The sequence below is a fragment of the Leucoraja erinacea genome, chromosome 14 (genome assembly GCF_028641065.1).
Source record: "Leucoraja erinacea ecotype New England chromosome 14, Leri_hhj_1, whole genome shotgun sequence".
NCBI lineage: Eukaryota > Metazoa > Chordata > Chondrichthyes > Rajiformes > Rajidae > Leucoraja > Leucoraja erinaceus.
The window spans coordinates 11,354,470-11,367,885 of NC_073390.1; the positions used below are offsets into that span (position 1 = coordinate 11,354,470).

At 42.7% G+C, this 13,416-nt stretch overlaps 1 protein-coding gene across 1 annotated transcript in view; it reads left to right on the forward strand.

Moving 5' to 3' along the window:
- The window catches only part of LOC129703273 (multiple epidermal growth factor-like domains protein 6), a 288,963-nt gene that overhangs the window by 207,801 nt on the left and 67,746 nt on the right, over window positions 1–13,416 (forward strand). The window contains exon 12 of the mRNA XM_055645610.1: window positions 8,006–8,128. Coding sequence (XP_055501585.1) covers window positions 8,006–8,128 — 123 coding nt within the window. The remainder of the gene's footprint in view (window positions 1–8,005; window positions 8,129–13,416) is intronic.

The following is a 13,416-nucleotide window of genomic DNA, read 5'->3' on the forward strand; positions in this document are numbered from 1 at the left end:
AACTCAGTGGATCAGGCAGCATCTCTGGAGAATAGGACATTTCGGGTCGAGACCCTTCTTCACCGAAACGTCACCCATTGCTTTTTCTCCAGAGGTGCTGCCTGACCCACTGAGTTACTCCAGCTATTTGCGTCTTCCTACACACTCTGACCTACTGAACACACTCTCCTTGTTCTCTATGCACCATGATCTATGTGTTGGAAGGAACTGCAGATGCTGGTTAACAAAAAGACGCTGGAAGTTAGAAATGAAAAGGTTTAAAGAGGATAGAAGGCCATTTAGTGAGTCCAACAGTAGGGGGACTGGTGGAGATGAGACAAGGGGTCATCACTGGGTGGTGAGGACTCTTTCCCATCGAAAAAAAACCCAGGCGGAGGCGACCGAAGAAAAGCACTATGTCGTTTTGTGAGTCTAAAGAAAGGTCTCGACCCAAAACGTCACCTATTCCTTTTCTCCAGAGATGCTGCCTGGCCCACTGGGTTACTCCAGTTTTTTTGTATCTATCATCATGATCGATGCCGGCTTCAGAGACATCGGACAGATAGTGCTGGCACCAACACAGGCTATGAGGTCACTGGGGCACTTAAACAAGGCAGTGCATTTTTCACTGAGTAATACTCTCCAGCTGATTATTTGTATGGATGTTATCAGCCTTGTAAAAAGCTACTGCCCTACCTATCGACTTTTGCAGAGCTTCAGGGAAATGCTGAAATAATGAGTGTTGCAAACCGCCACTGCTCAACTCCAGACGGATTTATTTGGTGGTAAGGCACTGACTAATGCTCTGACCTCAAGTTGTTCAGATGTCCTCACATGGTGATCGGGAACACTGCTTGAATCTGACAATTTTGGTTTAGCACTGGTCAATGCCATCACGTGAACATAAATTGCATTTTATTGGGGCTTGGAAATCAGATAGACCATTCCCTTGTCTCCAGGCATGGATTTTGACTATAGATTCATCCATGTTGCTCACAAGGATGTCAGTACTCACACTGTGCACACTTAGTAAACAAATCTTTTATTCTATCTCCACACAATCCGACGTAATTGCCTTCATACCAGACTCCATCCCGGGCGCAAAGGGAATATGGCGAAAAATTTGTGCAACTATGAACTGGTCGGGTTTTGGAAAAACTCTTTCATGCGGAAGTTACAAATACTGTGGAGAGTATACCCCTTGCTCGTATCTGATGCTCCTGAGGGTTTTGTATAGACGAAAATATTCCTCAGGGCATTCAGACTGGATGCCAGTCATACTGGAGAGACAGGAAAACTGCAGCTGTTGGAATCTTGAGCAAACTACAAAGTGTGGAGTAATCCAGCAGGTTCAGGCGACATCTGGAGGAACACCATTGCTGGACACCTCCAGCTACCTGGTATCTACGCGGCCGCCTGCAAGACCTCCGCCGTCTGGGGAGGAAACCCTTTTCAGACTCTCCTCTGCCGGATGTCTCATGAGCGGTCTGGGGGGGCCCACTCGAATGAGACGGATGAATGTACCATCTTCACTAGCCTTTTTTCTCCATGGCCTCCTGGGATATCTTGCATCTAGTTGGAGAACAGTGCTGGAAGAAACCACTGATCGTGAAGGTTAACTCTTTTTGGTGGTCGTTCCCCCACCACTAGTGTGGCTTATGAACCACAAGCGATCCTGTGTCTTCCAGTTTTTCAGCCTGTGTTCTGGACCTGCCTGCCCAGAGCCATGGTTACTCGGTCTGGTTAACCGATAGAAACGTGAATGCACTCGTTAACGGAATTTGAAATATGCCTGTCTATTCCCTTGCTCACAACAATGAGTTCCAGCAAGTATTAAGAATATTTTTTTTACCCAGTTGTCATTTCCCTGTGCACTGAGAACACATCACTGAGAAATAACACTCCAAATTTGAAACCAAGGAAGAAAAGGTATTTTGGGTTTCAGGAGTACTCCTTTGTAGGAAGAATGGAATTGAGCAATTACAATAAATGGCTCAAAGCATTCAGTGGATATGTCCAGAAAATGAATATATGCTAAGTGATACAGATGCCTGGTTCTAACTCATGGAGAATGTTGGCTGAATAACTGGATTGTTTGGTTTGTGAATCGGATCCCTGTGCTTCAGGAAATAAATCTGTGGCATTTATGGAAATGACAGGGACATAACTGGTCAATTATGCTGCTTTGGCCTCCCGGGGTGGGCCAAGCTTGTAAATTATCTGCCAGGTGGATTACAGAAGCAGTGTCATGAGCCATGATCCAGAGTAAAAATTTGTGCATGTGGGGCTGGAAATCTAGATAGACGATTCCCTGTGCACACTTCCAGCACTATTAAGAATTTGACTAATTCATAACATGTTGCTCACAACATGTCAGTGTACTCAAAGTGGTAATATTTTTTTTGCATTCGTCAAATCTTTCATTCTATCTCCACTAAATCTGAACAGATGTGGGTTAACTCTTCCGGGCGCGGAGGGAGGGGGGGGGGGGGGGGATGTAAAATGATGAGAGCGGAAGATACTCTGCTTTTGGCTTGCTGCTTTGGTAGTTACAACATCGACAGTTAAAAATACAGAAGGTTCAGAGCAGTTGCTACCAGGTCATAAAGTCATAGTCATAGAGTCTTATAGCGTGGAAGCAGGCCCTTCGGCCCAAGTTGCCCACACCGGCCAACATGTCCCATCTATACTAATCCCACCTGCCTGCGTTTGGCCCATATCCCTCTATATAGTCCTATCCATGTACGTGTCTTAATATATCTGAAACGTTGCGATAGTGCCTGCCTCAACTACCTCCTCCGGCAGCTCGTTCCTTACACGCGCCGTTCTTTGAGCGAAAAACTCCTTTCAGTCCTTTCAGTCTTAACGGGGAAAAATTTGATCAAAAGCACCCTGCCCCCAGTTTAACAACATCAATGTACTCTACGTTTGAAAAATAAATTGTTGAGAAAAATATACACAAAGGAAACATCAAAATAATCTGCCTCAGTGTGGTGGAGAATGATTGGAGAAGCAATTATAAATGAAATAAAGCAAATATGTTTTGTGACAAATGGATCGCTGTGCTTTCAGAATGGGAAACATGTTGTTCGATGGAGAGTTGACTAGATTTGAATAACAAAATTGTTATTTTTGGATGGTTTCTGCAATTATCTTGATGCTCCTTGGAGTTTTGTATAAGAAAATATTCCCTCAGGGCATTCAGTGGATGGGAGAGAGTCCAGGATAGGATAGATTACAAATGGCTAACCGAAGGAGCAGTGAAATGGAGATACAAGGAACTGCAGATGTTGGAATCTTGAGCAAACTACAAAGTGCTGGAATAACTCAGCAGGTCAGGCGACATCTGTGGAGGAACTGGACACATGACGTTTCGGGTAGGAACCCTTCTTCAGACATAGTAGTGAGGGGGGGAGATGGGGGGGGGAAGCTGGAAAAGAGAGTTGAAGATGGGCCAAAGCCTGGTAAATTATAGGTGGATACAGTGAGCTGGAGTAACTGAACCGATCAGGCAGCTTCTCTGGAGGGAGGAAAAGGATGATGTGACGTTTCGGGATGGGACCTTTCTACAGGCTTGAATGTCACCCATCCTTTTTTCTCCAGAAATACAGCCTGACCAGCTGCGTTACTCCATGGAGAGAGGGGGCAAGAGAGGTATTACTTAAAATTGTTAGAGTTCAGTTTTCATATCGTTGGTTATAAGATATCCAAGCTGAATATGAGGTGCTTTCCCCCCCATTCCGTGTGTTGGAGGAGGCCAAGGACAGAAAGGCCTGTATGGGAATGATCAGAGGTTCACAGACATATCTTCAAAGCTCATCAACTACATTCGATGTATCCGATGTGGCTTCCTTTACATCAGCACGACCAAGCATCGACCAGTTGGCTGTTTCATTGAACACTTGAACTCTGTCCACCAAGGCCTGCCACATCTCCCAGTTGCTCACTATTTTAACTCCCCTTCCATATCAATCATGTTTCAGTTTTATCCTTTTTCTCCTCTTGCACCCACCTCACTCTCTTCTGCTTTACATTTCACTCCTCCTCTCCTCTTCTTATCTGACATCCTTTTGAATCCTTTTAATCGCGAGCCTTTGTCACTTATTCCACCCATCTGCTTGTCAACCCCCCTCACCTGTTACCACTATCCAGACTTTGTCCTGCCCCATCTCTCCTTTCCAGCTTTCTCCCTGTTACTCCAATCAGTCTGAAAAACGATCCCGACCAAAAGCAAACCCTGTCAATTCCCTCCCCAGATACCACCTGACCAACTGAGTTCCTCTTGGACTTTGTGTTCTGCTACAGTCCGTATGTTGTAATAATGTGGAAAATAAAGTTCTGAGGGAGGGTTGTAGACCTACAGTATTCAATCGCTCGCTTTCCACAGTTGCTGCATTTTCCCAGTGTTTTCTGTTTTTGTTTTTGTTTTAGATTCCCAGAATCTACAATTTTTAAAAACTTTTATTTCATGTGGAAGATTGATTCATGGATAAGATACTTGAGCAATACATTGAAGAAACAAACAAGGAAAAGGTTATTTTGGGTTTCATTTTGCACAATGAGAGAGAGTTAAATGATGATCTTGTTGCCAAAGAGTTTTTCAAGAAGAATAACTTGAGTCTGATGGAGAATGTGATGTAGTTAAATGTAAAAGTTGGGTATGTAATCTAAACAAAGGAAACTTGTGAAAACTAGAGGAAAGGTGACTGTGAATGATTGGGAAAATGCATTGAGAATCATAGCAGTGGACAGGCGATGCTCAGTGTTTAAAGACAGAATGCATAAGTTACAACAAAAAAAAAACCCTTTGAGACACAAAACCTATCAGGAAAAGTAATTCATTCATGGTTGACAAAATAAATTAAAGAAAGCGATAAATCAAAAGAAGAAGGTTCATAACCTTGTCAGGAATAGCCTGAGGATAAAGGGTATTGTAGAACTCAGTTGAGGAGATCCAGGGAATCGATGAAGAAATGAAAGAGAGAATATCAGAACTGACTGGCAGTAAAAGTGAAAACAGAGTGCAAGAGCATTTATAGGAATACAAAAATGAAAAGGAAACCATCAAGGTAGATGTGGACTCCTTACACTGAGACAGAAGCATTTATAACTAGGAATAAAGAATTGGCAGAAGGAATCAATTTGTTTGTGTATGTCAACATGGAAGAACTCACATGGAGAAAATCGAGAGTCCAGGGTCCAGCAAGGATGAGTAAGTGAAAAAAGTGAAGTATTATTGAAAAAAATAGAACTAGAAAGGTTGATGAACTTGAAAGCAGATAACTCCCAAGGACTGAATGATATATATACCACAGTTTTGAAAGAAGTAGCACTAGAATTATTAGATGTCTTGGTTATCATCTTTCAATTACCCATAGGTTCTACTATTATTCCTGTGGATTGAAAACGGCAAATGCAATGTCACTATTTAAGATAAAGAAGATAGTTACTGACCTGTCAGCCTAACATCAATTGTAGGGAAAATAATCTACACCAAGGATTCAGATATAGAACACCTTTAACGAATAATAGGATTGAGCAGAATTGTCATGGATTTATGAAAGGAAAGCATGTTCGACAAACCCGCTAGAGTTCTTTGAGGATATGACTTGCAGAATAGACCTGATGGAACCAATGGATGTGGTGGATTTGAAGTTTCACAAGATGTTCGATGAGGTTTTGAACAGAAAATTAGAAAACAAAGTTGGAGCACGTTGAATTGGGGGTGATATACTGACGTGGGTTCAGAATTGATAATCAAACAGAAAGCAAAGGGAGGGGGAATAAGCTAACCTTTCTCAATTAGCGGCCTGTGAATAATCCGGTACCTCTAGGATTGTTGCTTTGCTCTCAGCTTTTCACAATCTATATCGATGACTTGGCAGAGAAAATTAAGTGTAATTTTTATAGGCTTGATGGCAATATTAAACTGATTGGGAATTTGAAGAGAGAGGAGGATGTAAAGAGGTTTCAAAGGATAAATGGACAAGCTGAGAGAGCGGGGGAGCACATGTGGACACCTTTAGCACACAAAACATTCAAGAAGAGGATTTGCTAAATACAGAGAGATTGGTTAGTGCAGCTGTTCAAGGAAGTCTAGATAACCTTTCACGCAGGTACCTTAAGTTCAGCATGAAAGTTTAGCAAGTGATTAAAGCGGCAAATGGTATGTTAACCTTTTGTAAGATGATTTGATTAGGAATGTTACAAAATTTTGAGATGTAAAAAATCAAGCCTGTAATTTATCGCATGAGATAAAGCATAAAAGGAACTTTAATTTGATACCTAATTCACTTTCATATCTTCAGTATTAAAAAAAAGTTATGGTCATTTTCATACTTGGAAATTAGCATCTTGTTCCCTATTGCTTTTATCATTAACAACACAAAAGCTGTGATCAAGGACAGTCAATTGACATAAAAGCCCATAACTTTCTTAAAAAATAAGTGAACTGAATGAAATTTCAGTTTTATTATAGATTGAAGCATTCTGAAACAAATGATACATCTTACTTGGATGACTTGAAATTAAAGCATATAATTAGTTAGTTACCTAATTGTAAATAATTACAAAATTGACCGTTGTGACGGAAATAATATTAAACACCCAGACTGCCTTGAAAATTCAAAAATGTGATATTCTCAAGATCAGAACTTTAATATTATTGTAACGTTAAAACAAATAGTAAATACCCAACAAAACAAATATTATTCATCAGTGTCATCAAATTAATTAAATTCATCTAAATTCAATTACTGGATCTAAACATCTATCCCATTCTTAAAAGGCTAAAAAAAATGTTTTAAATAGCCAAATTTTTAAAATAGACAATAACACAAAATATAGATGAGTTAGATGTTCTTATGACATGATTGTGCAGAAAAAATAATGAATTTGGTTATCTTGAGAGTGGATTGTGATAGATCGGAATGTGGCCGCTGCCATGATAAGCCCCGTGATAACGGCAGGCAAGACACGGCCGATATCGGGGCCTAAATAACATATTTTGTATCATCAGATTAAAATGAGACCACACCAAAAAGCAAGGTAAGATGTTAAATAAACGATATAACTTGTTTTGTCCTGATGTGGAAGTCCTTGATGTTGATTTTGATCCGTGATGTTGAAGGCGTTAGAAGTCACGTTTAACTTCAATCCAGCGAAGCAATCGTCCAGAATTCTTTTTAAAAACGGGAACGGAAGCGCAGGATGAATTTTCTTTATCATCTTATAAGTCCGAGCAAATACCTCTCTGACAACCAATACAAACCTGAATTTTAATCCCGCCCCCCTCCCCCCCTCCCCCAGCCTCCGTAATCGAACAGACAGGCAGTGGCAGATGTAGCGCTGCTGATGGTAGGTTTTGTAACAACGCTAATTTGAATACAAGAGTTAGGAAGTTTTATCATGATTGGTGAGGTTGCACCTGGAATATTGTGTACAGTTTTAATAGTATTAACTAAAAACAGATGTACTTACCAAAGATGTGTAGTGAAGGGGAAGGGCTGTGGAAGGTCATTTGTGTTCATTCAGAACAGTGATCAATAGATTTCTGGACATTTGGGAAGTCAATGGATATCAGGATAGTATAAGAATGAACTGCAGATGCTGGTTTAAACCAAAGATAGACACGAAAAGCTGGAGTAACTCAGCGGGTCAGACAGCATCTCTGGAGAAAAGGAATGGGTGATGTTTCAGGTCGAAACCCTTCTTCAGACTTTGTGTCTATCTTTGGAAGGATTATGCTTGAAAATGGCAATGAGGCAAACATTCAGCCATGATCTGAATTAATGGCAGAGAAGGCTTGAGGATCTAATGGCCTACGCCCATCCTGATTTCTTATGTTCTTGTTCTACCTGGCCTTTCCCCATAGACTATGCCTCTGATCGCAGGAATCAATTGCTATCTCACTCTAAGCTAAACTAAACAAAATGCTTTTCACTGTACCTCGGTACACGTGACAATAAACTAATCTAAACTAAAAACTCTTGCTCACATCTATTTCTGTTCTGATTTCTGGTTACAGATGTCGATGAATGCTCTGCAGACAATGGCGGCTGTGAGCATCTATGTATAAACATCCTTGGATCCTTTCAGTGTGCGTGCCAGGAGCAATACAGGCTGGATACAGACAGGAAAAGCTGTACTTGTGAGTAAAGACAAGAAAAACATGCGTGGGTTACACTAAACATTAAACTGTGATTTCTGAGAATACATTGTTAGAAGTCTCTGACTGTGGAATTTACAAGTCCTTCAATGTGTATTTACTTTTAAACCACTAGCTTTTGGTATGTGTTGTTTGCAGTTTCTGTTGCAAGTTTAAACTATTCACATTAACATGACAAGGCATGGTCTGAAATGTTCTTTTGTGTGACCAGTATCAATGGAAACAAAATGTGATCTTGGGATAATTCAGACCGGATATTTTAAATAGCAATAAAAAATAACACCGTGCAGGCAACACTATGGCACGGCTGGAGGAGCTGCTGCCTCACAGTGCCATAGACAGAGGTTCGATCCTGACCTCAGGTGCTGTTTGTGTGGAGTTTGCACGTATTCCCAGTGACCATATGCGTGACCATATCCGGGTGCTTCAGTTTCCTCTCACTTTAAAAAGATGTGCAGATTTGTAGGTTAATTGGCCTCTGTAAAGACAAAATTACCCCTATTCAATAGTCAATAGTCTATTTAATTGTCATTTGGACCCCTGGAGGTCCAAATGAAATGCCGTGCAGCCATACATTACTAGTGAATAGGACACAACATAATTTACAATTTTACATAAGGTCCATCAGTAGCTGTGATGGGAGGCCAAAAAAAACTTATCTCTCCACTGCACTCTCCCCCTTCCCCGATGTCAGAGTCAAAGTCAAAGCCCCCGGCTGGCGATGGCGATTGTCCCGCGGCCATTAAAGCCACGCCGGGTGGTGCGAGGTCGCACACCGGGTCTTGATGTTAGAGACCCCGGCGTGCGCTCGCAGAGTCCCGCGGCCATTCCAAGCCGCGCGGGGCAGTGATGTTAGGCCCCGCTCCAGGAGCTCTTCGACCCCGCAATTCGGGCGGGAGAAGTCGAATTGCAGGAGCCCTGAAAAGCACAGATCCGCGGGCACCCGGTGCCGCCGTCTGATTAAAGCAGCCTCCGCATCTCATCTCAGCGCTATTCTAAAGGACCCATCCGGTCTCGACCAGCTCCGCGACGGTGGGCTGAGTTGGCACTCTAGTCCCCGGCTTCTTCTGTTGGAGGCCGCTCCTCGTTGCGGCCCCAACGACAACTGAGACTCGATGAGAAAAGGTCAGGTCTCCAGTGCAGGGAGAGATTTAAAAGTTTCCCCCTCCCTCCCTACATAAAATAACAAAAACTTCATATAAACATAGACAAAAAATAATAAAAACGCGGACAGGCTGCAGAGGCCGCTGCTGACCAGAGTGAGCTGTTTAGGGAGCTATTTAGGGAGCTGTTTAGGGAGTGAATGGAAAAGTGCGATAGAACTAGTGAATGGGTGATCAATAGTCATAAGGTCATAAGTAATAGGAGCAGAATTATGCTTGAACCTCTACAGCCCTCGTGGTGAAGGGCTGGGAGTTGTATTTAGATCCAGCAATTACACAAGAGTGGCAATGTATTACCAAGGCAAGCTGGTGTGCAGCTAGGAGGGGATCCTGGAGGCGGTGGTGTTCTTGTGAGGCTGATGTAATTTCCTTTCTTGGTGCATCTTGGTGCATCACCATCCAGATATTTGAATGGCGGAGTTTGCATAGATGACTGGATGTGTTACTGCGCTTGATGGCTGTGCCCCAGTCAATCTCATGGAGATTATTAGACTTTTCCTTCTTTACTTTGAAATTTTACATAATTGCACCAGTGTTAATCCATGCAACATCCAGTTATATCTAGTGTAGATCATTTTTGGATGTAATTTTGCTTATCACAAATTAGGTTTTTTTCATGAATAAAAAAGTAGATTAATCCAAACAAAGTAGTAACTGCAATATTGCAATACACTCCCTGTAGTGTTTTTGGATTTTCTCCAACTTTGCAAAGACACTCACTGAATGAGTGCCTCAATAGTGAACCAATCCATTACTGTAGGTGTTGTTGTGGCCATGCTGGCCACTCGTGTGGGTCCTTATGATTGAACTGATCAGTAGCCACAGTGTGTAGGAATGAACTGCAGATGCTGGTTTACACTGAAGATGGACACAAAATGCTGTAGTAACTCAGCAGGACAGGCAGCATCTCTGGAGGAAAGGAATGGGTGACGTTTCAGGCCAAGACCCTTCTTCAGACTGTGGGTTTCCCTTTCTCCTGACTCAATCTGAAGAAGGGTCTCGACCTGAAACATTACCCATTTGTTCTCTCTGGTGAATTCAGTCTCGGATTTGCCAATACTGGAATCACTGGGATATGAAACATTCTGAAGTCATCTTCTGCTTCCTCTCTGGCTAGCACTGGTCTCTCCATGACCACTATGACACACCAACTATGCTTCCTAGGTTAAAGAACACAGACTGCCACAGAAAGTTCACTTGCATGTGAGAATCTCCAGTCTGCAGTTGTAAATAAGTTGTACACCCTAACATACAGTATCTTGTGAGGACATGAATCTTCTTTAATTTGCTCATGATTTTTCCAAGCCCAGAGAAGACTACTGTAGCCAGCTCCTGAAAAGCTCTTACTACAGTAAATGTAGGTCTTGTGGCCCCTGTAGAGAACAGGAACTCCTACCTAGCTCATACATCCTTAACGAGGACTTGCATGGTCCTTTCAATAATTGTGAGCGCTGTCTCACTGCCCTGCACTGAATTTCTGCACTGCATGCCCTGTGTATTCAACAGCAATGGGAGTGCAAATTGTTGCTGTGAGCATGTGCGTTTGTGTGCATTTGTGAGGGAGTTTTGCTGTAAGCATCAGAACCCTTCGCTGAAGTCTGCGCAGCAAAAATGTCAGCAGCTGTGTTAAATTAAGTGAGGTCCCATTGTAAGTCAGGCTTACAAGCTGGAGTAACTCAGCGGGACAGGCAGCATCTCTGGAGTGAAAGGTGTCTGAAGAAGGGTCTCGACCCGACACGTCACCCATTCTTTCTATCCAGAGATGCTGCCTGTCCCGCGGAGTTACTCCAGCATTTTGTGTCTATCTTCACAATCGGGTATCACTCACAATAATACTTTATTAGCCAAGTATGTTTTGCAGCATACGAGGAATTTAATTTGCCAAGTTAGTCATATAAATAAAAAGCAACGGAACACACAAAATACATTTTAACATAAACATCCACCACAGTGACTCCTCCTCCACATTGCTCACTGTGATAAAAGGGGGAATAAAGTCCAAATCGCTCTGGTGTAAACCAGCACCTGCAGTTCCTTCCTACACAGGCCCTATTGTAGGGTTTGTTTCTGGATGTGAAACACCCTGGTGCTCTCTCGCACTGCATTGTGGCCAACTTTGCAAATTTTACACTGGGAACCCAAACCTGGCAAATGCAACAACCATTTGGAGCATGATTACAGGTGCAAGCTAATTTCTGGACAATTGGGTAAAGGCAGCACATTCCCTTCTCTGAAGATCAGTGAACCAACAGGTTTCTTTCAACAATTTGGTTGTTTCATAGATAGCCTTTTAAAAATTCCACGTTAATTCACTGATGGTGCGTGGTAACGTGGTGGTGATGTTACATAATTGGCAGCCAGAGCCCTTGGTCCTTTGATCCAGACTCTCCCAACAACATTGAGGGAAGTTGCACACATCATTAAAGTCATCTGGAATTAGACGATGATTGTCAATAATGGAGTCATGAAAATACCACAATGTCATATAAACCCACTTGGTTCACAAATGTGTTTTAGGGAAATAAATTAGGTATTGTTGTTGGTATTGGTTTATTATTGTCACGTGTACTGAGATAGAGTGAAAACGTTTGTTTGTGTGTATGTGACTCCAGAGTGGTTGACTCTTAATTGCCTCCTCAGTTCAAGGGCAATAAGGGATGGACAATAAATGCTGGCTTTGCCTGAGGCACACACATCTTGTGAATAAATCAGAACAAAATACCCAAAAACCATAGTGATATTTGAACTCATGTCTCTTGATTGTGACTCTCAACCTCCAGTGATCGAGGCCAGAAGTTTAATCACTTCCTGCGGATTTTTGTTTTGTTTTTGGGATTAAATTTGAAGGAGAAGGAGACTGGTACTGGAGGGGAGAGATCCATTAATAACTTCAACCAGACAGATCTCCATGCCAAAGTGTTAACATGCACCATCCCATTCACCCACCACAAGGCGTTCACTCACAAGCACCAGCTCCTGGATCAGTAACTCCTGCTGTTCAAAATGTTTAGTTGGGCGAGGTCACCCATTCCTTCTCTCCAGAGATGCTGCCTGTCCCACTGAGCTACTCCAGCATTTCGTGTCTATCTTCGTTCAAAATTCTCATCTTGTTTTCATGAGTTTATCTCTGCCATCTTCTCCAATGCATTATTTGGTAATAAACATTCACAATTTAAAATTTTAAGATCATGGATAGGTACCTTTGGGTTGGGACTCTTCATCTGAAGAAGGGAATTTGACCTGAAAAGTCACCTATCCATGTTCTCCAGGGATGCCGCCTGGCCCACTGAGTTACTCCAGTATGTTTGTGTCTATTCTTTCGTAAACTAGCATGTGCAGTTCCTTGTTTCTACACAATTTTAATTTTGATCTTGTTCGTTTTGCTATGTTTTCAGTGGCTGAAGAACTAATTGGATTTCCCTCTCTAAATCTCACTTCCCTTAAATCCTTTGCTCCTCTTTGAAATAAGCTCCTACAATCAGGCTTTTAGCCCTCATGTGGATCTCCACAGACAGCAGAGATGCAGCTGTTCAATGCCCTTCCCATTTTGTAGCATCTCATTGAGCCCACGTTATATAACTCAGATAACGTGGGATATAGGGCGGTCATGGTGGCGCAGCAGAATTGCTGCTTTACAGCGAATGCAGCACCAGAGACCAGGTTCGATCCCGACTATGGGTGCTGTCTGTACGGAGTTTGTACGTTCTCCCCGTAACTGCATGTGTTTTCTCCGAGACCATCGGTTTCCTCCCACACTCCAAAGACGTACAGGTTTGTAGGTTAATTGGCTTGGTAAATGTAAAAATTGTCCCTAGTGGGTGTAGGATAGTGTTACTGTGCGGGGATCGCTGGTCAGCATGTCCCCGTTGGGCCGAAGGGCATGTTTCTGCACTGGATCTCTAAATTAAATGGAAGGATTGTACAGCAGTGAACTATAAACCCAACCGTATGAATATAGAGTCAGGTCGGGGAAAGTCCCCCCCCCCCCCCCCCCCCCGCCACGGGTACCATGTAATCCCGTGCTACCTGCTCCATGGTTGGATAGTCGGCGACTAAACCGTCTCCCCCACCTGGTTTGCCAGGTGAGGAGGGGGCTGGTGACCCCCA